Source organism: Penicillium chermesinum, assembly GCF_028974085.1.
Source record: "Penicillium chermesinum strain IBT 19713 chromosome Unknown utg000008l:1.0-1752722.0:1.0-1753981.0, whole genome shotgun sequence".
Taxonomy (NCBI): Eukaryota; Fungi; Ascomycota; class Eurotiomycetes; order Eurotiales; family Aspergillaceae; genus Penicillium; species Penicillium chermesinum.
Window position 1 is genome coordinate 1,298,706 of NW_026695318.1, and position 19,004 is coordinate 1,317,709.

At 50.5% G+C, this 19,004-nt stretch overlaps 10 protein-coding genes across 10 annotated transcripts; 4 read left to right on the plus strand and 6 right to left on the minus strand.

Moving 5' to 3' along the window:
* Nucleotides 1-586: 586 nt before the first annotated feature.
* On the minus strand, nt 587-1,294 carry N7468_010286 (uncharacterized protein; the record flags this gene model as incomplete). The annotated part of the gene is made up of 4 exons (XM_058479581.1): nt 587-627; nt 684-799; nt 855-1,002; nt 1,126-1,294. 4 exons carry the CDS (start codon nt 1,292-1,294, stop codon nt 587-589), a joined length of 474 nt encoding a protein of 157 aa, XP_058326149.1.
* A 103-nt stretch (nt 1,295-1,397) lies between these two features.
* N7468_010287 (uncharacterized protein) lies at nt 1,398-2,399 on the plus strand (the record flags this gene model as incomplete). Its single annotated transcript, XM_058479582.1, has 3 exons — nt 1,398-1,457; nt 1,570-1,679; nt 1,742-2,399. The coding sequence occupies 3 exons, from the start codon at nt 1,398-1,400 to the stop codon at nt 2,397-2,399; spliced, it is 828 nt and encodes a 275-aa protein (XP_058326150.1).
* A 95-nt stretch (nt 2,400-2,494) lies between these two features.
* N7468_010288 (glutathione S-transferase family protein) lies at nt 2,495-4,807 on the minus strand (the record flags this gene model as incomplete). The annotated part of the gene is made up of 7 exons (XM_058479583.1): nt 2,495-2,556; nt 2,618-2,963; nt 3,012-3,092; nt 3,154-3,331; nt 3,401-3,522; nt 3,722-4,268; nt 4,404-4,807. The coding sequence occupies 7 exons, from the start codon at nt 4,805-4,807 to the stop codon at nt 2,495-2,497; spliced, it is 1,740 nt and encodes a 579-aa protein (XP_058326151.1).
* Nucleotides 4,808-5,429: 622 nt separating this feature from the next.
* On the minus strand, nt 5,430-6,091 carry N7468_010289 (uncharacterized protein; the record flags this gene model as incomplete). The annotated part of the gene is made up of 3 exons (XM_058479584.1): nt 5,430-5,839; nt 5,899-6,016; nt 6,086-6,091. The coding sequence occupies 3 exons, from the start codon at nt 6,089-6,091 to the stop codon at nt 5,430-5,432; spliced, it is 534 nt and encodes a 177-aa protein (XP_058326152.1).
* A 267-nt stretch (nt 6,092-6,358) lies between these two features.
* Nucleotides 6,359-8,654, minus strand: N7468_010290 (uncharacterized protein; the record flags this gene model as incomplete). The annotated part of the gene is made up of 2 exons (XM_058479585.1): nt 6,359-7,966; nt 7,998-8,654. 2 exons carry the CDS (start codon nt 8,652-8,654, stop codon nt 6,359-6,361), a joined length of 2,265 nt encoding a protein of 754 aa, XP_058326153.1.
* A 479-nt stretch (nt 8,655-9,133) lies between these two features.
* N7468_010291 (epoxide hydrolase family protein) lies at nt 9,134-10,510 on the plus strand (the record flags this gene model as incomplete). Its single annotated transcript, XM_058479586.1, has 6 exons — nt 9,134-9,183; nt 9,231-9,784; nt 9,837-9,843; nt 9,900-10,025; nt 10,080-10,356; nt 10,415-10,510. 6 exons carry the CDS (start codon nt 9,134-9,136, stop codon nt 10,508-10,510), a joined length of 1,110 nt encoding a protein of 369 aa, XP_058326154.1.
* A 238-nt stretch (nt 10,511-10,748) lies between these two features.
* On the minus strand, nt 10,749-11,585 carry N7468_010292 (uncharacterized protein; the record flags this gene model as incomplete). Its single annotated transcript, XM_058479587.1, has 1 exon — nt 10,749-11,585. The coding sequence occupies one exon, from the start codon at nt 11,583-11,585 to the stop codon at nt 10,749-10,751; it is 837 nt and encodes a 278-aa protein (XP_058326155.1).
* Nucleotides 11,586-12,037: 452 nt separating this feature from the next.
* On the minus strand, nt 12,038-13,297 carry N7468_010293 (putative ATP binding protein; the record flags this gene model as incomplete). Its single annotated transcript, XM_058479588.1, has 2 exons — nt 12,038-13,197; nt 13,255-13,297. The coding sequence occupies 2 exons, from the start codon at nt 13,295-13,297 to the stop codon at nt 12,038-12,040; spliced, it is 1,203 nt and encodes a 400-aa protein (XP_058326156.1).
* Nucleotides 13,298-13,544: 247 nt separating this feature from the next.
* Nucleotides 13,545-15,707, plus strand: N7468_010294 (putative cell cycle control protein (Cwf19); the record flags this gene model as incomplete). Its single annotated transcript, XM_058479589.1, has 2 exons — nt 13,545-14,828; nt 14,886-15,707. 2 exons carry the CDS (start codon nt 13,545-13,547, stop codon nt 15,705-15,707), a joined length of 2,106 nt encoding a protein of 701 aa, XP_058326157.1.
* Nucleotides 15,708-16,345: 638 nt separating this feature from the next.
* On the plus strand, nt 16,346-18,833 carry N7468_010295 (glyoxylate reductase; the record flags this gene model as incomplete). The annotated part of the gene is made up of 8 exons (XM_058479590.1): nt 16,346-16,389; nt 16,441-16,655; nt 16,722-17,032; nt 17,159-17,419; nt 17,474-17,571; nt 17,898-17,943; nt 18,005-18,223; nt 18,351-18,833. 8 exons carry the CDS (start codon nt 16,346-16,348, stop codon nt 18,831-18,833), a joined length of 1,677 nt encoding a protein of 558 aa, XP_058326158.1.
* Nucleotides 18,834-19,004: the final 171 nt, after the last annotated feature.

Genomic DNA, 19,004 nt, shown 5'->3' on the forward strand with positions numbered 1-19,004 from the left:
CAAGTCCTTGGAATTGTTCGGATCATATAACAGACGTCCCTGGTATACATCTGGGATGCATTAGAATGTTGGCCATGAGTAATAGAATCACCAGTATTAATGAAGAGAATAGTATATATATTTAGTACTAAGCCTGAGGGCAAAACGTTGAGCTCGCTTATACCTTGTAATCTATGAGAGACAAAGGTTGTTCAGACACTGCCTAGTGAAACGCCATCAGCGAGAAGGTGGAATGAGCAGCCCCAATAAACAGCTCCGAAAGTCAAGCACTCCTGTTCAGGCCTTTGTATGAAAGCTCTAGTACGATAGTACATTTATGATTGGGCCTTGGCGTGGTAGACAGCCGTAGCATGCTATGTTTGTTGCCTCTCAAGCCGAACTCCATTCTCGTAATCCACCCAATTGTGTTGCTCAGGGAGACTATCGAGCAAAAACCGATGGATTTCAAGGACAAGAGCAACGCATTTGAGTACTCCGAAGTCCCGCGTTTGGAAGTCACAGCCATATAGACGTAGATAGCAGTGCTCGACGAAAAATCATTACTCATCATTCATGTCAATTTTGCCTCCAAATGGATGAAGCGATTCTATTGCATATCGCGCTCATCGAAAGGGTCTCCAAATTGATCTGGCAAAAATTGTCAACACTGTAGGACGATAGAAACATGTGGACTTATAACATACCAAGCGTGAAGTCCCGATCAATGACATGCTCCCATGCCCGCTGGGACTCAGCCTTGGTCTTCCATTCCGCGGCTTGCTTTGCAATCGCAGCACCTGATGCCTCTTTGTCCGTTTGGCTTTCCTTTAGGGCGTCTCATCTGAGAAGACCCGAAGGTTTGCTGCGGTTGCGACCCTGGCGGAGAGAGCTCTGCGGCGGCGACTGCCGAGGATTGTGCGAGGCGCGTGGGTGTGCGGGCTCCGTGGTCAGGATTATCGGAGTCAGAGTGGACTGAGCCTACTGAGGAGGCCATTTCAGAATCGCCATCTGGATCTCGTCGATCTGTTTGCATAGTTAACCAAGTGCAACGTGATGTTGAAGTGAATGTGGAAATGATTAAGTCGAAGTCAGCACAAGAGGCCTAAACCACCGAGTGCTCCACTTCTCACCCCTCGCAAGACTAACCTACGCCCATGACGGTCTGGTTGAACAAGGCGGAAAGCTCAAGGCGGAAGCTCAAGGTGGGGGGGACAATTGAACGAGCGGACGGGCGGAGGCGGAGACCCTGGGGCGGTGGCCGCTTTTGGGCTCGATTTTTCTTTTGCTGTTCTTTCTTCCTTTTTGTACTCGACATAGCGCAGATCGTGGGCTTTCAACTTTGGCATCATTACTTCGGGCCTCATAATTTACGCAAGCTACTTCCTTCCCTTCTGCTTTCCCAACCTGTTTCGCGCGCCATGAACTACGAATCTGAAGTGCCCGATGCATGGGATGCAGACTGGCAGTCCCAAGCCGATGTAAGTCTATATGTTTTTCAGCTGGTTTCTTTGAAGCCTTTTGGGCAAGCACGCAGATTCACTTTTCTCCCTGATAGGTTGAGAATATACTGACCCAGTTGAACAATCACAGACTCTAGCGACAAAGCCAACCCCGCCCGAAAAAAAAGTCTCGTCGAAAATTACAAAGGCCCAACGACGAGCACAGCAGGCGGAGTTCAACCGTCAGCTATGGGCTGAAGCGTACGTGACTTGAAACATCATGCAACTACAAAAAAAACCATTGGAATTAATGCGCGTCGCAGAGAATCACCACAGACATTCCACTTCGTTGAAACGCGCTCCGATGTACCGTTGAGGCAAGATATTAAGCCGGCTGTAACACTCCTCAGTCGCCGACCACAAATAGCAACCCGGACCCGGCAGCAACCGTCAATTGGAATAGATGCAGCAACTTCGGGGTTTTCGCAACTCGGGTTAGAGGGTGAGGAAGGCGACTCGGACGAAGATACCAAAAACGCAGAGCCAACGCCCGAAGAACGTCAGGCACAAGCGCTCAAGAACCGCGAGGAAAAGCAGCGCAAATATGAAGAAGTGAGAGAGCGGCTGTTCGGTAGCAACTCGGCTAATACGTCGGGCGCTTCCTCTCCAAGAAGCACAACTCCTCCTCGGCAAACACAGCAAGGCGAGGGAAGGGGCAAGGGCAAAGGTCGCGGGGGTGGCAGAGACTACCAGAAGAGAGATTCTTCGTCTACATCAAGCAAGTCAAGGCATAATAATCTCTTTGATCCATCGAGTCCAGGAAGGTCGACCGGATCTCTACAAAAGCGGGACCGTCCTCAGATCGAACGAAACGACTCCGACAAGCAGACTGCGCCGCACCAACCAGTGCGCAGCCCACGAGGTCCCGATGCTAGTGGCCGAGGTGGCTTTAAATTGAACAGAGGCGCTCGAGGAGGTTGAAAGGCCCTCTCTTGCTTGTTGAATTGATATTGAAATATGATTGTGCTACGGCTGTGGATGTGAATCCCGACACAGGCGTTGTGCTCACCAGTTCATTATGGGAGGCTGCGTCCTGTATTGATTGCATTAGCAAGCAGCGACGTATTCGGACGGTTCTCTGTTATCAACCGAAAAGTCAGCAACCTGGCACAGTTCTCCTAGAATTTTGGTGAACTTACGGGCATATCGCTCATAACTGTCAAGATACAGTTCGTCCGTGCTCGTCGTTGCCTGAATATGCTCATCAGAATTGATGGCCGCTACCCACGAAGCCCAGCGAGTACCAGGCTCGGGGTCGGGCCAGCCTCGATAGGGTTTTAAGACTCGGCTCAGTCGAAGAACCCAGGGCGCGGCTTGGATATCGACAAACGATGGCTGCGAGCCCATGAAGAATGGGCCACAAGGATCCGCTGCCACGATCAGCTTGTCGAAGGCCTCTTGAAGCTCTTGCGCATTCTCAATCTGTTTCTGCTGATCCTGTTCTTGCAAGACCCGGTAAAATGCCGGCACAATGTTTCGGTTGATCTATGGCTTATAAGCATGTGCGTGATCCTTTTGGTTTAGTTCTCTTACATGGTCTGCCCAAAGCCGGCAGTGGGCTCGCAGCTTTGCGTCTGCGGGTAGAAGTGGCGTGCCGATGTTCAGATCCTCGAGCTACCGACATTTGTGTCAGTGATGGGGAGATTTGAGAAATAGGTCCTGGATGATTCCGTACATATTCCATGATAACACTGCTCTCATAACACCCCCAATCGCCGTGGCGCACTGCTGGAACAAGCCCCCGTGGGTTTACTTCCAGCAATGCTTGAGGTTTTGCATATGGATCTATCTCAATGTATTGGTACGAAATACCTTTCATCTCCAGTGCGATCCACACCCTTTGAACGAAGGGGCTGGGGAAGATTAGCGCCAGGAATCAGATTTGAGGGATGGCTCATCTGTTGCGAAACTGAGGAACTCACCAGAAACAGCTTCCATAGAGCTGGAGAGGGTTCTCAGCAGAGTGGTTCAGCGCTGTTGTAGCTGCCAGGCCCGTGGCCTTGGTATGGTATGTTTTCTGATTCAAGTCAGGCATGCTTCGAAACTGCCGAAGTATCAGGGATCAGTTCAAAATAAAATGAGACAGAATAATTGCACGATCAAAAGGCACTGTAAGCACTTTTAACCCGGACTGCAACAGAACAAAAAATGTAACGAAGTGGGTGTTTGACAGTGACGTAGCCAAGTTCTGCGGGGACAGCCCGGGACTCCGGGATTCGTGCTCGCCCGGGAAATCTACATACCGTGAACTTCTTCTTCTGTTTGTCTTCTTTTAGATACTTTCGTTGGACAGTGTTCTTTTTGACTCGATCACTCTCCTCGAGTGTATGCCGATGACCGCCACTCACTCCGTCATTCTTGCCGTTGGCCCCGTTGCCGTTGACTCGCTGGATTGTAAAAAATCTCTCGCCGTTCGCACCAAGTTGGCCTTGTGAAAGAGCTGGGGCTGATTCCAGAACGCCGAATGGCTGAACTCCGCTGGTTTGAACCGGGAAGAGCGTATGGACGCCTGGCTGTAGGTTTGCTGGCATTGATTCAAACCCGCCTGTTGAGTCTACGCCTGTATAGCCTGGTAAGTACTCTGTGATCTTGATCTTGACGTCGCAGAGGTCCCTTTCTCGAACGGTACGCTTCCGTTTCTTCTTATTTGGATCGTCAGACTTGGGGGTTCCCGATGGTCGGCCTTTAAGCCGACAGTCCCAATAGTGCGACACTAGAGGCCTGCGTTTATACCGCTGCGTTGAACGATGTGAGTAGACGTTATCAACGTGGGGAAAGCAGGTCTGGAATCTATTGAGACGAGACATAGTCAGTTATACGGCAAAGTGGTTCCAAATTTCCACTCGATGGCGACAGGATTGGAAAGGGAACAAATGATCCATAGTCACAGCCCAGGCATAGCCCAGGGCTACATAAGTTACGTACTGTTCTTCTGTCAAGGTAATAGTTTCGTCGACATGGAACAACTTGTCTCTCCAGTACTCCAGGTCTGGCGGGTTAGGAACCAATTTCATACCTTGCAGGTGTCCTGCAAAGCTGGGAGATTCGGCCCCATCGGTAACCAAGGGACCAAGTTCAGACTGCTCGAAAGCAGAACCATCTGGCTGGAGAAGCGCGATCTCTTGCTCAGTTGCATGTGCATTATCGGCTAGTCTCATTGCGTCTTGAGCTTGGGATGCATCTTGAAGAGCGTGAGGGCCGTCTTTATTCAGAGATCTAAATGCAGCAAAATCCTGGGAGCCAGGGTAGAAAGTTCCGATTTGGTTTATCGCAGAAGGCCCAACCACTGGTATACCAGAAGCTATAGGCCGTGGCGATGGGGGATTCATGTTGACGGGGCGCTGCTTTTGGAGGAAACAAGGAGCGGCTCAAGCGGCGTCGTGTTTCGGAGCGTGATAAGCTTCGCGTCATCTGGCTTATCGTGCTGCGACTACTACATTCCCAGATCTTCTCTTGAACCCCGATACCCCAAGGCCAGTCAATCAGTAAGAAGAAGCTGCAGTCTGGTATTCTAGTATGATGAATTAACAGTTTGGAGTCGTTTGGCCTAACGCCTTGGCCTATTGTAACAGCAAATAACGTCTAAGTGGTGGTTGGCGTTGAGTTCCGTACTAAAAGCCTCACCCCATTCGACATAGCTTACCCAGTAAATCGCTTTTTGTCTCCTACTACCAGTATCACTTGTTGCCAGCCTGTTCTAAGGAAATGTTACCGAAAATCGGTTAGATTGTAAAATAGTTACTACCCCAGGTTATTTTCCGTTCAGATCATCCAAGTCACTATGAGTATGCCTCGCGTCGGGATATGTGAGCGGGTAAGAGTACCACTTTTACATCGTGCGCTTCTATCGAAGAATTCTCAATTCGCTACTAGTACTTGATAGTAGGCTAGGCAGGAAACCCCATCGACATCCAGCCTATGGCATAGGGAAAAAAGGGTCAAGAAAAGTCCTCAAAGTTTCTTGCCCGCATGTTTCTTGGCAGCTTCCGAATTCGAGAAAGGGAAACCAGCCGTTCTCTTGTCAGCGCCTGTCCTCCGGCTAATTTTTCCCTCGCTGGTCGCGAAAAGCACACACCACAGTGCAATGGAGGCCAGAAGAGAGTTGCCCCCGACAGCCATGGCGAAGACACCGTGCCCTCCGGTAACATATCGCGTATAGGTATAGAAGGCTGAAACGGCGTGGAAAAAGAACGTGATAATCAACGTTGGTTTGGCGTACGGTGCTTTCGGGTCAGACTCTTCGGCAGTGATGGGCTCTTTGACTGCCGACGTTAGTGGAATTGACCCGGTGAGCATCGCTGTCATAATCGCTATGGTCAAAAGGCCGATTCCGAGGCTTCTCGCGAAGTAGACTTCGATTGCTAAATGAAGTACAGTAGGTTAGTGTGGCGCAGTTTCATGGGCAGAGCTAAGGGCGTACTCGTTGCTGGCCGTGTTTCATCCAGGAGCAGTGCCACTATCATGCTGGGCATAGCAATCAGAGGCACACTCTGGAGCGCGAGCCACGCCGAGGTGGAGTAAGTGTAGATCTGGAAGACCTGGGGAGCAGAAAGTTAGCGACTGTTATTCTGATATGAATGGTGTAGGCGGGTGTCTGGGCCACTCACATCCATATTCTAGTTTGAAAGGAACTTTTTTTTTTCTCGTTTAGATATGAGAAGATGTCCAGGAGGCCTGGAGAGAGTTAGGTGCGGTCATAAAAAGTCATGGGGCAAGCTCGAAGCTCACCCGCTGACGTCATGTAGCTTAGCCAAGTTCTGCGAGCGAACTTCGTTACCACTGGACATTCGAAGTCTATCTTGTTGAATTAGGATTATGGATAGAGCCTAAATTATGGCAAATGATTTGATGGAGTTGCCGGAGAAGCTCTGCCCCCAAACCTAGGAGTCGTTCATCCATGCCGGCCAGTCCGTCGTATCCTCGCCAGCGCCTCTCATTAGCGTATCAAAAAAGGCCAAGTCAATGCCCTCAAAGGCCCACTCATCAACTCCCCAAATATTCACATTGTTTTCAACCTCCTGCAAGGGCACCTGAGAAATGTCGTTAAATGCCTGATGCCCTTGAGCTGGAAAATCGGCTGGATCTGTAGATGTTGATGCTGGAATATCCCGCGAGAGAGAGTCTGTTCTCTTCGTAAAAGATTGGGTGGTTTCCCGGTCCATGGCCTTTTTGGGCATCTTATTGCCCATTTCTGGATCGAATGGGATATTGCGCTTGGCCCCATGCATCGATTGGGCTTGGCTTTTTGGAATTCTTTGACTATCCTTCGATACAACGCCCTCGCGAGTGATGTTGATGGAGCCGAAGTGAGGCATCGAGATTTGTAACACGCCACCGTTATCTGTAGTTCTCATTTCGTTGTCTCCAGGGGGCTTCTGGTCGGAGCCTTCAACTCGACATGACTGACCCGAAGCTACTTCAGACTCAACCTCCATTAGTCGCCGTAACAAATCAGCAGTCTGTACACTCAGTGCATCTCCATAGAGTCGGCTAATTTCCTCCATGCTTTCTTGTGCCTGCTCGACTAGAGCACGGTCACTAGGTCGCTGATGTGCCAACAGGCTCTCAGCTATCGACATTTGCTGACCTAGCCCTTGTGCATGGTTGAAGGCGGGCGAGCGCTTCCGTCCATCGATATGGGCAAGTAGTAGGGTCATAGCCGCTGCCAAGCAGAAGTAGTTCACCGTTCGGCAGCAAAATGCGATCCGGTTGAAGCTTTGGAACATGAGAAAGCGAGAAAGCACCTCGCGAGCCGCGTTGACACAAGTTATTCTAGAATATTCGTGTTTTTGGCCATCCGCGGAAGGGCACAGAATGTAAGGCAGATGAATATGAATGAGAAGGTTGTAGTGGAACAGCTGGTGAAATATCCGTCGCATGTCCCAAAACATCCCCTCCGGATCAGCTGCAGTATTTGCAAGATTCGGTATGAGCCACCACCTGGATGGAAGGTATGCTGCTGCCTTTTGGAGCTCTCCATCCAATTCCCGAGTTAGAGTGTAATCCTGAGGACTTGGATCTGATTGATTTCGTTCCAGGACTCGAGATGTTATCGCGCAGTGGATTCGGTCGAGGCGGCTCATTGGCGTGTCTTTGGCGAGTACGGAATCCGAAGCCATGCTTTTGTCCAAGCTAGCTTGTGGAAGGCCTAGCATCAGGCAGATGTATCGCTCAATGGATAGAATGCGAAACCAGATCACTTCCGGGTATGCTCTCGTTTTCTCATCAACAGCATCGCACTTGGCCAGACTTCCTGATCGGTGAAAGCCCATGAGTTGCGCAATGGTCATGGCTCTCCTGATGGTTATAAGGCCCTTTCTCAGTCTTCCATCATTAGCTTGGTACCAGCTCCCTACCATCAAGGCATCTAAACCTTCAACGCAGCTTATGAGCTCGTCGTTTGCCGAGATGAAAGTTAAAGCAACGTCCACGAGTCGGTTCTTCATATCTTGAGGAGCCTCCGACAACCCTTCTATTTCCCCATAAAACTCCCGGGTGGAGATGCTGCAAGAATGTCACAATGTGGAGCATGAGTCTTGCTATCAGAACGGGATGGGCTCTCGGAGATGGTATGCTGAATACATCCTCCAGAGTCTTGTTTCTGTCAAGACGGTCATATGGTGTAACGAGCATTTGATAAAAGAAGGTCGACGTGTTACCGTTCCCTTTGATGATCATCTCAATGTCGCGAGAAATTGGCAAAGCATCGTATAGACTCTGTGATATTTTCTTCATATCTTTTTGGCCTCCCGGGGCTTTCTCAGCTGATGATATCTCAGGCTGAGAGTTATCGCTCAAAATACTCATACCAACGGTGTCATTACTCTTTTGAGCCGATGGATATCCGGAACCTGACTCTTTAGATCCTTGCGCAAGAAGCTGTTCCACCAAAGCCTCGACTCTTACGATACGATCACCCATCTGAAGACTTCTGTCCATAGAAGAAGAGACCTGCTCCGGAAACTCTTGACTGACACATTTAGCCCCGCGGCGCTGACAGCGAGTACAGGCCTTATCTGTGGATAACGCAAAGGTGCACTTCATCTTGCTTCGCCTGCACTCCCAGCAACTGCGGGTTCCTCTTCGCACCTTTCTTGTCTTCGTCTCCGAGGCACTCTCCATCACAGCTTCTTCGAGATGACTACTCAGAGGACCTTTTTTGCTCGAGAAAGACATTTTCCTGTCGTCTTCTCGCGTACAGTTAGCTTCGAAATGTACTATGGCAACTGAGGTCTCTAACCAACGGTAAGTACCTGCAGGCGAGCCTGGGATCAAGGACGGAACTCGAGACGCTTTCAGGCCATTCGCGTTCGAATGGTGTAGGATCTTGCAAAATAATGTCCGCAGCGGCAAAATCCCATCTGCATCTGCTTACTCCCCTGGCCCGGGGACTGAGTCGTAGCAGTGTTGTAGCAATGGTGCTTCGACCGGAGACTCGGCGGACGAACGCTAGGCGTCCCGGGATCAGCAAGTGGGGCCCAAGTAGCCAAACTATGGATTCGTCCGACATCTTACAGTTATGTGTCCCGCGCATCGGTCGAGTGGTTCTAGATATTGAGTATAAGTATCGCGATGGAATCTCATGATTCTTCTTTCCAGCTCGAACACAATCAGCACTCGAACCCTTATATCTATTATCCAACCATAAAATCACCATGGCGAAGCATTTCAACGTCATTCCCAACGGCATCTCTCGAAAGCTTGAGTCTTTCACGTTCCAAGTCCCCGAAAAGGAGTTATTAGAATTTAAAGAACTCCTGAACCTGTCCAAATTGGAGCTTCGACTTGGTGGAATGCTCAAAATGATCCTCAGCTCGGCGTCTCCCGCCAATGGTTGATCCAAGCCAAGGAGACCTGGCTCAACAACTTCGACTGGCGGAGGCATGAGAGATATATCAACAGCTTTCCCAACTTCAAGATCCTTGTCAAAGATACAGAGGCCGGCCAGATTGACATTCACTTCGCTGCGCTCTTTTCTAGGAAAAAGGATGCCATCCCGGTCGTCTTCCTCCACGGCTTCCCTGCGTCTTTTACTGAGTTCTTACCGATGCTGGAGCTCCTGACAGACAAGTATACCCCGGAAACTCTTCCTTACCACATTGTCGTTCCTTCACTACCAGGCTATGGGCTGTCCGGCAGTCCAAGCGAGGATGTTGAGATGTCGGTCAATCAATCTGCGCGCCTCATGAACCAGTTCATGATGGACCTCGGGTTTAGCGATGGCTACGTTGTACAAGGGGGTGACCTTGGAAGTATGATCGCGCGTGCCATGTCTGTTCAATATAAGGAATGCAAGGCCTTGCACAGTAAGTGCCCGGATGATGTAGTATTAAGGCGACCACTAACGACCCACTACAGTAAACATGTTGGTCCTGAACCCGGATGAAGCAGTTCCATCTACCGAGCTGCTAACTTCAGAAGACCGAGCGATCCTGGAACGCTCGGAAAATGGCGCCAGACAGGTCTTGCGTACGCGCTGGAGCATGGCACACGGCCCTCGACTGTGGGATTGGCGATATCTGCAAGCCCGTTGTCGCTACTTGCGTGGTGAGTCTCTCGCTTAATGATCTTTATGAACAACTTTCGCTAACGTCCAATCAGGATTGGTGAAAAACTTCTTGAATGGACGGACCCGCGAAACCAGTTTTCTCTGGAGACTATCCTCAATTGGGTTGCTTTCTACTGGTTCACAGATACGTTCCCACGTAGTCTGTATCATGCGACTCTTGTCAAGAGCATTATGGCGAGAGAGCCGCTTCCCATCACGAAGGAAAAGCCTTTGGGATACTCGAAATTTGCGTACGACATGGTTGTACTGCCAAAGCCTTGGGCTGAGATATTGTACCCCAATCTCACCTTTTTCGAAGAACACTCCGAGGTAAGTGTTCAGGGCTGAATTGCAAAGTCCGTTCGGATAATTGCTGACTATTTGATAGGGTGGCCATTTTGCGAGCTTGGAGCAACCGAAGGCATTTTTGGAGGACATTGAGGAATTCGTGCACCGCGTCCGGGGTGTTTTCACTTTCGAGTAGATGGCCTCCTCAGGTATTAGTGAAATCGAAGGCCGATAGGAACTTTCATTTTTATTTTTTTCGAACTTCTCTCATTAGGCATGGTCTCAATAAGATTGACTTCCAGTCTTCAACATATAGCTGATTTTATTTACACGAGCAGGGTTTTCCTCAATGAGAACCTACACAAGGGCCCCAAAAATTTAGCTTTTCCAGTAGAGGGAAGGGCCTAAAACCTCCTATAGTCCAATCCCTCTCCTCATAGGCGTGAAAGCTTCATGTGACGATTCACATCCTTGTAAAGGAGATAGCGGAACTTTCCAGGACCACCAGCGTAGCAAGCCTGGGGACAGAAAGCACGCAGCCACATGAAGTCACCAGCCTCAACCTCCACCCAGTCCTGGTTAAGACGATACACTGCCTTCCCTTCCAGCACATAAAGACCATGCTCCATTACATGGGTCTCGGCAAATGGGATCGTGCCACCAGGCTCGAACGTCACGATAGTGACATGCATATCGTGGCGAAGATCACTCGGGTCGACAAAGCGGGTGGTAGCCCAAGCACCATTGGTATCCGGCATAGGCGTGGGAGGAATATCCTTCTCATTCAGGAACAGCGGCTCAGGAGCATCAAGGCCCTCGACAGCCTCATACGCCTTGCGCACCCAATGGAAACGAGCAGTAGCCTTCCCCGCGTTGCGGAGCGTCCAGCCGCTGTTTGGCGGCAGGAATGCGTAGCCGCCCTCGGTGAGCGTGTGCGACTTGCCGTCTAATGTAATCGTGACTTCGCCCTCAACCACGAAGATCACGCCCTCGGCCGCCTTGTCTAGCTCAGCACGGTCACTGCCTCCGCCGGGTTGCACTTCCATGATATATTGCGAGAATGTCTCGGCAAACCCAGACAGTGGGCGCGCGATGACCCACAACCGTGTCTTGTCCCAGAATGGTAGGAAGCTGGTCACGATGTCGCTGAACACGCCTTTGGGGATCACGGTATAGGCCTCGGTAAACATTGCGCGGTCTGTCAGAAGCTGCGACTGCGGCGGCAATCCGCCTGTTGGCGCGTAGTAGGCACCGACCTTCTTGTCGCCCATTGTGGAATTAGGTTGCTGCAATGCACGTGCGACTATGCTATTGTCGGGTGGAGCTCTCTCAATCGAAGGAATGGCTGTGCTGTAGCGGAGTAAGATAAGGAAAAAGCAAAGAAGCTAGAGAATAAGACTCCCCCGCACGTTAAAAATAAAAAGAAAGAAATGCTGATTCTCCGACCCACACAGAAATCCCGGGGTTGACCGCGTACTCGGGAAACTCCGAGAGGCAAAGCGACCTCTTTATACCCGCCGGGAAAGTGGCGGTTGCGATAAGAATGCCCCACCGGGAGATATGGTGGTACATAATCTGCTTAGCGATAACTACTATTGGGAGAACGTTTAGGATGTACGGTGGCACAAAGGGTGTGTTCTGATCATGATAAAATTCAAATCGATGTAGCGCCGTACTATTGCATGACTCCGAACCCAGACACAAAACTCCTTCCACTGAGAGATCAGTGGCCCATTTGATTGGCACGTAGGTAGCGCATGAAACTGTTATCCGCTTCAGTGGCTGGACCCTGGGAGCTTGAGCCTGAAAGAGCTTGCTTGTAACGAGCAGAAAGACCTTCGTCATCCCCATCATCAGGGTCGGCGCCGTACTCTTCTTCGCTGTCGTCCTCGCCATCAGCCAGACCTCGCTTGATGATGTCGTCTTCGTCATCCTCCGCTTCGCTAACAGTCTCAGGTCCCTCGGGCCCGCGGCGTGCAGACCCAGAGACATGCATGTCCTTCATCAACTTACCAAGCTCGATTTCCCGCTGTGAATCCTTGGACTCCTCACGCTCCTTCTTCTTGCGTTCAAGCTCAGGCTTGTAGTCGCGCTCGAATTCTTGCTTCTTCGTTTCCACGGCCTCGAAGAACTCGTCGATACCGTCGCCAGTCATGGAACTGACCCCGATAACGTTCAGATGGCGATAGAACTCTTCCAGCATCAAACTCATGCTGTTCAACAATGATCCCATATATCCGCTACCCGCACCGAATCCACCAACGCTGCCCTCCCCTCCGAAGGCACCGGATTCTTCTTCTTGTCGTAGAGCTTCTTGAAATTTGTCAAAGTCCGTCATCCACTCTTTCGCAAACTCTGCATCCTTTACATCGGTCTTGTTGAACACCAAGATCATCGGAAGCTTGGTCTTGTACAAAATACTGCAAGCATAAAGCATATTACTCATGAAAGTGCTGGTGGAGCTAGCACGAGGAGTGTCGATGACATATGCAATGACCGTGGGAAATGATGACGCAAGGGTCTCGAGAAGAATACTTCCGGAGGCACTCCAGACAAATACCTCGATCTGGCCGGGTGTGTCGACCAGAATATGCTCGATCTTTTTGGTGGGATTTTCCGGATTCGGGGCAGTGCGCTTCTCGAGCAGAGCGATAATTTGGTCAACCTTTGTCGCGAATAGATTCAGAGATGTCAAGATTCCTCCGTTCGGTCCGAGATTGTATTGCTTCATCACTTCTTTGTAGTTGATTGAATCGCGGATATCGATATTGCTCTCAAATGGTACAGAGTGGACTGCGGGGTCGAGGTTAAGGACGTAGGGCACTTTGTTCTTTGAGTGGAGGTGGGAGTTGATCCGCTGCATGAAGGTCGTCTTGCCTGAGCCTGTATCAAAGAAAGTCATTAGCCTTTGATCGAGTGCTTTGAGATCACTCTATGTACCAGCCATGCCCACGCAGACGACGGAGACTGCCGACGACGCCATGGTGAGAAACTGATAGCTGTCTGAGCGGGAGAGAGGCGATGTAGAAGGAAGTATTCAGAATTCAGCTGGGATAGCTAGATTACAACCTTGCGGTGCAGCGTTGGTGCAGGTAGTAAGTCCCCTTTTTTTTTCTGCAATTCTTTTGGTCGCGGGGAAGAGGCGATCTGCCCGCGCCTGGACCGCCCGGCACTAAGCTAATTTTTGGCCTGCGCTCTTGTTCTCCCCTTTACACACCACCGAATCCAAAATGACGCTGGAGGACTTTGAGAAATCGCTGGCCAAAGATCAGGAGCGGAGAAGGGAGAAAGGTGATAGGGACCGACATCATCGCGACCGCAGCAAGGATCGATCGCGACACCGTCACCACCGCTCCAGTCACCATCACCGACGCTATTCGTCCCGATCTCGCGACCGAGAGCGCGACCGAGACCGGGATTCTCATCGCCATGACGATGACAGGCATCGACACAAACGACCCCGACACTCAACAGACCATGGAGATGATGATGACCATACCCAGAAGCGTCGGCAAAGACACTCCAGTCGGGACCACGACGATCCCTCTGCTACGGTGGTACCAGAAGAACCGAGTGGCTTGAAGCGCGATTCTTGGATGGAAGCTCCGTCAGCCCTCGAGGTTGACTATGTGCAGCGCCGCCCTACTACAAAGCTGGAAGAAGGAGTCAAACCTAAGATGCTTTCGGCGGATTACGAACTCAAAATCCACAACAAGGAGCTCAATTCTCATCTTCGTGATTTGAAGGAGGGCAAGGACCTCGAAAACATTGCAGAAGAACCGGCACAGCATGAAGTGGATTATACGTTTGGTGATGCCGGAGCTCAATGGCGAATGACCAAGCTAAAAGGTGTCTACAGAGAGGCCGAAGAAAGCGGCAGACCCGTTGACGAAGTCGCTCTTGACAGATTTGGCGATCTTCGCTCATTTGATGATGCTCGAGAGGAAGAGATCGAGCTGGACCGCCGCAAGACCTATGGCAAGTCTTACGTTGGCAAAGAGAAGCCAAGTGGAGAGCTGTTTCAAGAACGAAAGATCAAGACTCTAGGAACGAGAGATCGCGGAGAACATGTTCGTGATCCAGAACAAGAGTACTCAGCAACGGGCCAGGGCCAAGAAATGGAGACCGAACCTCCTGTGAACACTACACAGATTCTGGACCAAACCGCGCTGAATCGACTGAAGGCTCAGATGATGAAGGCTAAGCTGAAAAAGGCCCCCGATGCAGCCGAGCTTGAGGAGCGGTATAACACCGCCGCTGCCGCCTCAATGGCTAATCACAAGGAACCGGATGTGGTGGTTCTGGGAGTTCAGCACAATCCCATGCTGGCGGGCCATGGAAACGAAGTCAAAGCCGTCGACACAAAGCGAGGCCGTGAAAGAGGCCAGGTCCAAGAAAACGAAGACATGAGCATTGAGGATATGGTCCGTGAGGAGCGCAGGACCCGGGGCCAGGCAGGGGAGAAGGGCAACAGCTTGCAGAACGGATTGCCAAGGACGGCAAATTCGAAGTCAGTATACAGATTGTACCCATGAATCATTCAACTCACAGCTCCTAACGTTATTATACAGAATGAGCTCGAGTACCTCGACGACAATGCATCTAAGCTGGCTAAGAGAGTCCACCGCTCAGAAACCAATCTCATGAACTCGACAGTCAGTGAATTTCACAAGATGAACAGGATTCTCGACAACTGCCCCCTTTGTCATCATGAGGATACCAACACGCCACCTCTCGCTCCAGTTGTGTCGCTTGCCACTAGAGTATATTTGACCCTGCCCACGGAGCCCGAGATCAGTGACGGCAGTGCCACAATAGTGCCAATTCAGCATCGAACTAATCTCATAGAATGCGACGACGATGAATGGGAGGAGATCCGGAACTTTATGAAGAGTCTGACCCGCATGTACCATGACCAGGGCCGGGATGTGATCTTCTACGAAAACGCAGCCCACCCACAGCGCAAGCGTCACGCCTCCATGGAAGCAGTCCCATTACCATACAGCCTCGGAGAAACAGCGCCTGCATTCTTCAAGGAAAACATTCTCAGTACCGAGGGTGAATGGTCACAACACCGCAAACTTATCGACACGCTCGCAAAATCTAAGCAGGGGCTTGGACGATCAGCGTTCCGCCGGATGCTCGTGAAGGAAATGCCATACTTCCATGTATGGTTTGAGCTTGATGGTGGCCTCGGTCATATCGTTGAAGATGAGAACCGCTGGCCTCGCGGTGATCTGTTTGCGAGAGAAACGATAGGCGGCATGCTGGATGTTGCCCCGGAGGTTATCAGACGACAAGGCCGTTGGCACCGAGGAACTGATCGCAGGCTGGAGGGGTTCCGAAAGCGCTGGCGGAAATTTGACTGGACTCGTATCTTGATGGAAGAATGAGTGCGCTGTTTCGGACTTTATGGGCTGAAAGCGCAACCAATGTAATATAATATGGCCTCTTAGGTGGTCAGCAATGCCAGAGCAACCATGATTCGTACAATTTGAGTCTATATAACACTATCCTCCTAAGGTCTTCTGCTTTGATAGTGCTAGAAGCTGAAGAGAGCATGGACTCGGGTCCAGTAATTGATGAAACGTTGAGCAGCGAAACTAATGGTTTCAAATACTTCTCCCGTATTGTCGACGTCAACTTACCAGTCGAAGAGGGGCTGTCAGCAACTTGGAAGGCCTCTCGACAAAGCACTCATGTTGTTGCGGGGAGTTAGCCGTGATAACGGTGAACGTGGGGCAGTTTAATACCCGCTGGCCAGTGAGCCGGATCTCAGTGACTCTTATGGTTAGATTAGGATTGCGCCCTTCCGTTGACACGCTTCAACTTGATTTTTTTTTTCCAGCGTTGGTCTTTCAACTTGTACGTTGAAACCACCGCTTCTTTGCTGTGCCTACTGAATTGAAGTACTGCTCATTGCCTTTATAGGTAAAGTGACATGAAATAATCTATAATTGAAGATTAATATTGACCATGCGGCTAACTTCAACGTTATCAAGTTATCAGTGTCTAACAACGATTGACCAAGATGAGCTCCCAGCCCAAAATTCTTCTTCTTGGCTCTGTTGACCTGTAAGCTACCAGAGCAGCTCTTGCTGAGCAAAGCTGACATTCGTCAACCAGTGCGAAAGAGGCTTGGAATGCACTTAGCTCACTTGGAGAGGTTATACAGCCAACTTCGACAAACCGGGCAGATTTTCTTCAAGAATGCCGGGATGGGAAGCTCGACGGCGTGGTAGCAGCCTACCGTACCTTCCATTCAACCTCCGTCACCGGCTTGATTGACCAAGAAGTGGTAGATGTACTACCTAGCTCTCTTAAATTCATTGCCCATTGCGGTATGCCTTGACATTAGGATACTATGGTTCACGAAAGACTCTCTTTGTCTAATATTTGTTTGGCAGGTGCCGGATATGATCAAATCGACGTTCATGCCTGCAAAGCCCGCGATCCGCCTATACGAGTCTCTAACGTTCCTACGGCCGTAAACGATGCCACGGCAGATGTGAACATGTTTTTAATTCTCGGTGCTCTTCGCAACTTCAACACTGGCATGCACGCCTTGCGCGAGGGCAAATGGCGAGGCCAACCTCCTGCCACTCTCGGGCATGACCCGGAAGGCAAAGTCCTTGGAATATTGGGCATGGGTGGTATCGGGCGCAACCTTAAGAAGAAAGCGGAGGCTTTTGGGATGAAAGTCATCTATCACAATCGCGTAAGCTGAGCGAGGAGCTCTCTGGAGGAGCAGAATACGTCACCTTCGACGAGTTGCTTGCAAGCAGCGACGTACTCAGCTTAAACCTGCCGTTGAACGTAAGTCTCATACTGCTGGCATTGAAAGATGGCGACTGATCAAGCCAAGAAACACACTTATCACATCATCGGCGCTGCTGAGTTTGCCAAGATGAAGGATGGGGTTGTTGTTGTCAATACTGCTCGTGGCGCAGTCATGGATGAGGCTGCTCTTGTTGAAGCCCTCGACAGCGGCAAGGTCTTCTCTGCCGGTCTTGACGTTTTTGAAGAGGAACCAAAGGTTCATCCGGGGTTGCTCCGTAACCAAAACGTGATGCTGGTACCCCACATGGGTACTTGGACTATCGAGGTGAGTTTTGTATCCGTCTTGGTGTGAATATGGGGGCTGACGGGGGTGATGTAGACCATGACTGCGATGGAGGCATGGGCAATTGAAAATGTCCGACTTGCCTTGGAGACTGGCAAGCTCAAGAGCATTGTCCCTGAACAGAGCGACCTGCAGTAAGAATTTTCACCGATATTTAATAGAAAGTGCCGGTAGGTTGGTGGAAGGTATATTCTACGTACTATGAACCATTTATGCTTGTTTAGATATTAGCAAATAGAGGATGGTGTTCATCAGCCCGAATTCCTTCGTAAGGCGCTTCGAAGTGAGAGAATAGACTGGAATCTCATACTAAAATTCAAGACCGGACATGTCCGAGTCCTTTTGAGAATTTATGGTAAAGGATGAAGTTCGATGTTTGAATACCCCCACAGCTTCTGCATCGGGACTAGGCGCATGACGAAAGCTTGAATACTCCAGCTGCGGCTCTACATCATCCTAGCCCTGCCACCGCAACCCCCACCATGGCCGAATACTGGAAATCAGCAGTGAGTTACTTCATTCCCTTACTGTCTTACGATTGGCTAACCCGCGATCTTTCTATCGCAGCCTCGATTTTGGTGCAAACAATGCAAGATCTTCATCCGCGACACTCCCTTCGAGAAGACCCAGCATGAGGCCAGCCCCAAGCACCAAGGCAACCTGAAGCGATTCCTTCGTGACATTCACAGAAATAATGAAAATAAAGAGAGAGAGACGCAACGAGCGAAGAGCGAGGTGGAGAGGTTGCGACAAGCTGTCGCGGGCGAGTCTTCCACCCCAGGGCCGGTAGTAGTACCCCTGCGCCTGCAAAGCGGACGGCTGTTTCTGCCCCCGTTAGTCAGGAGATTAGCGCCGCTGAGAAGAAGAAACGGATTGCTCAACTAGCTGAAATGGGCGTTGCTGTCCCGACGAGTACCGCGCAGACTTGGCTCTTGCCGGAAACTGGCAGACCGTCTCGGAGACAAAGATTATGGAACCGGATGAGGTGGCTACGAAGTCTATCGGAGTGCGCAAGCGTAAACTCAACGAGGAGGAGGTTGATGAAGAGGGTGAGCCACTGGAACAATATGAGCACAAAGGATGGGGGTCGCGGATGCGATCACATCCCGTTGGTCGTCAAGACGACGATGATTTGGATGCGCTTCTTGCCTCTACAACAAACTTGAAGAAAACGAAAAACCCTAAGACTGGAATGGGAAATGAGGAAGCTCCGAAACCTGAAGTCTTACCCAAGTCGGAGGAAGCACCAGAGCCAACTCCAGAAGCAGCCAGCACCATCGCGATCAAGACCGAGGAAGGAGTTGACACTGCATTGCCTACCAACGAAACGCCTGCCAGTGAAAGCGCGCCTGGAGTTGTTTTCAAAAAGCGAAAGCCCAAAGTTATGAGGAAATAATCATTTTAGTGTTGGCGCTCGGAGAAGCGCCTCATAATCATTAACCCATTATTGATTCTTAGCGGTGCGTCAGCTGCTCAGGATCTGGTGCCAGACTCCCTTGTCAGCTTTTTTGATGGGGATTATACCCAGCCTGCGCGTGCAGAATAGGAGTTTGTGAATAAAAGGAAA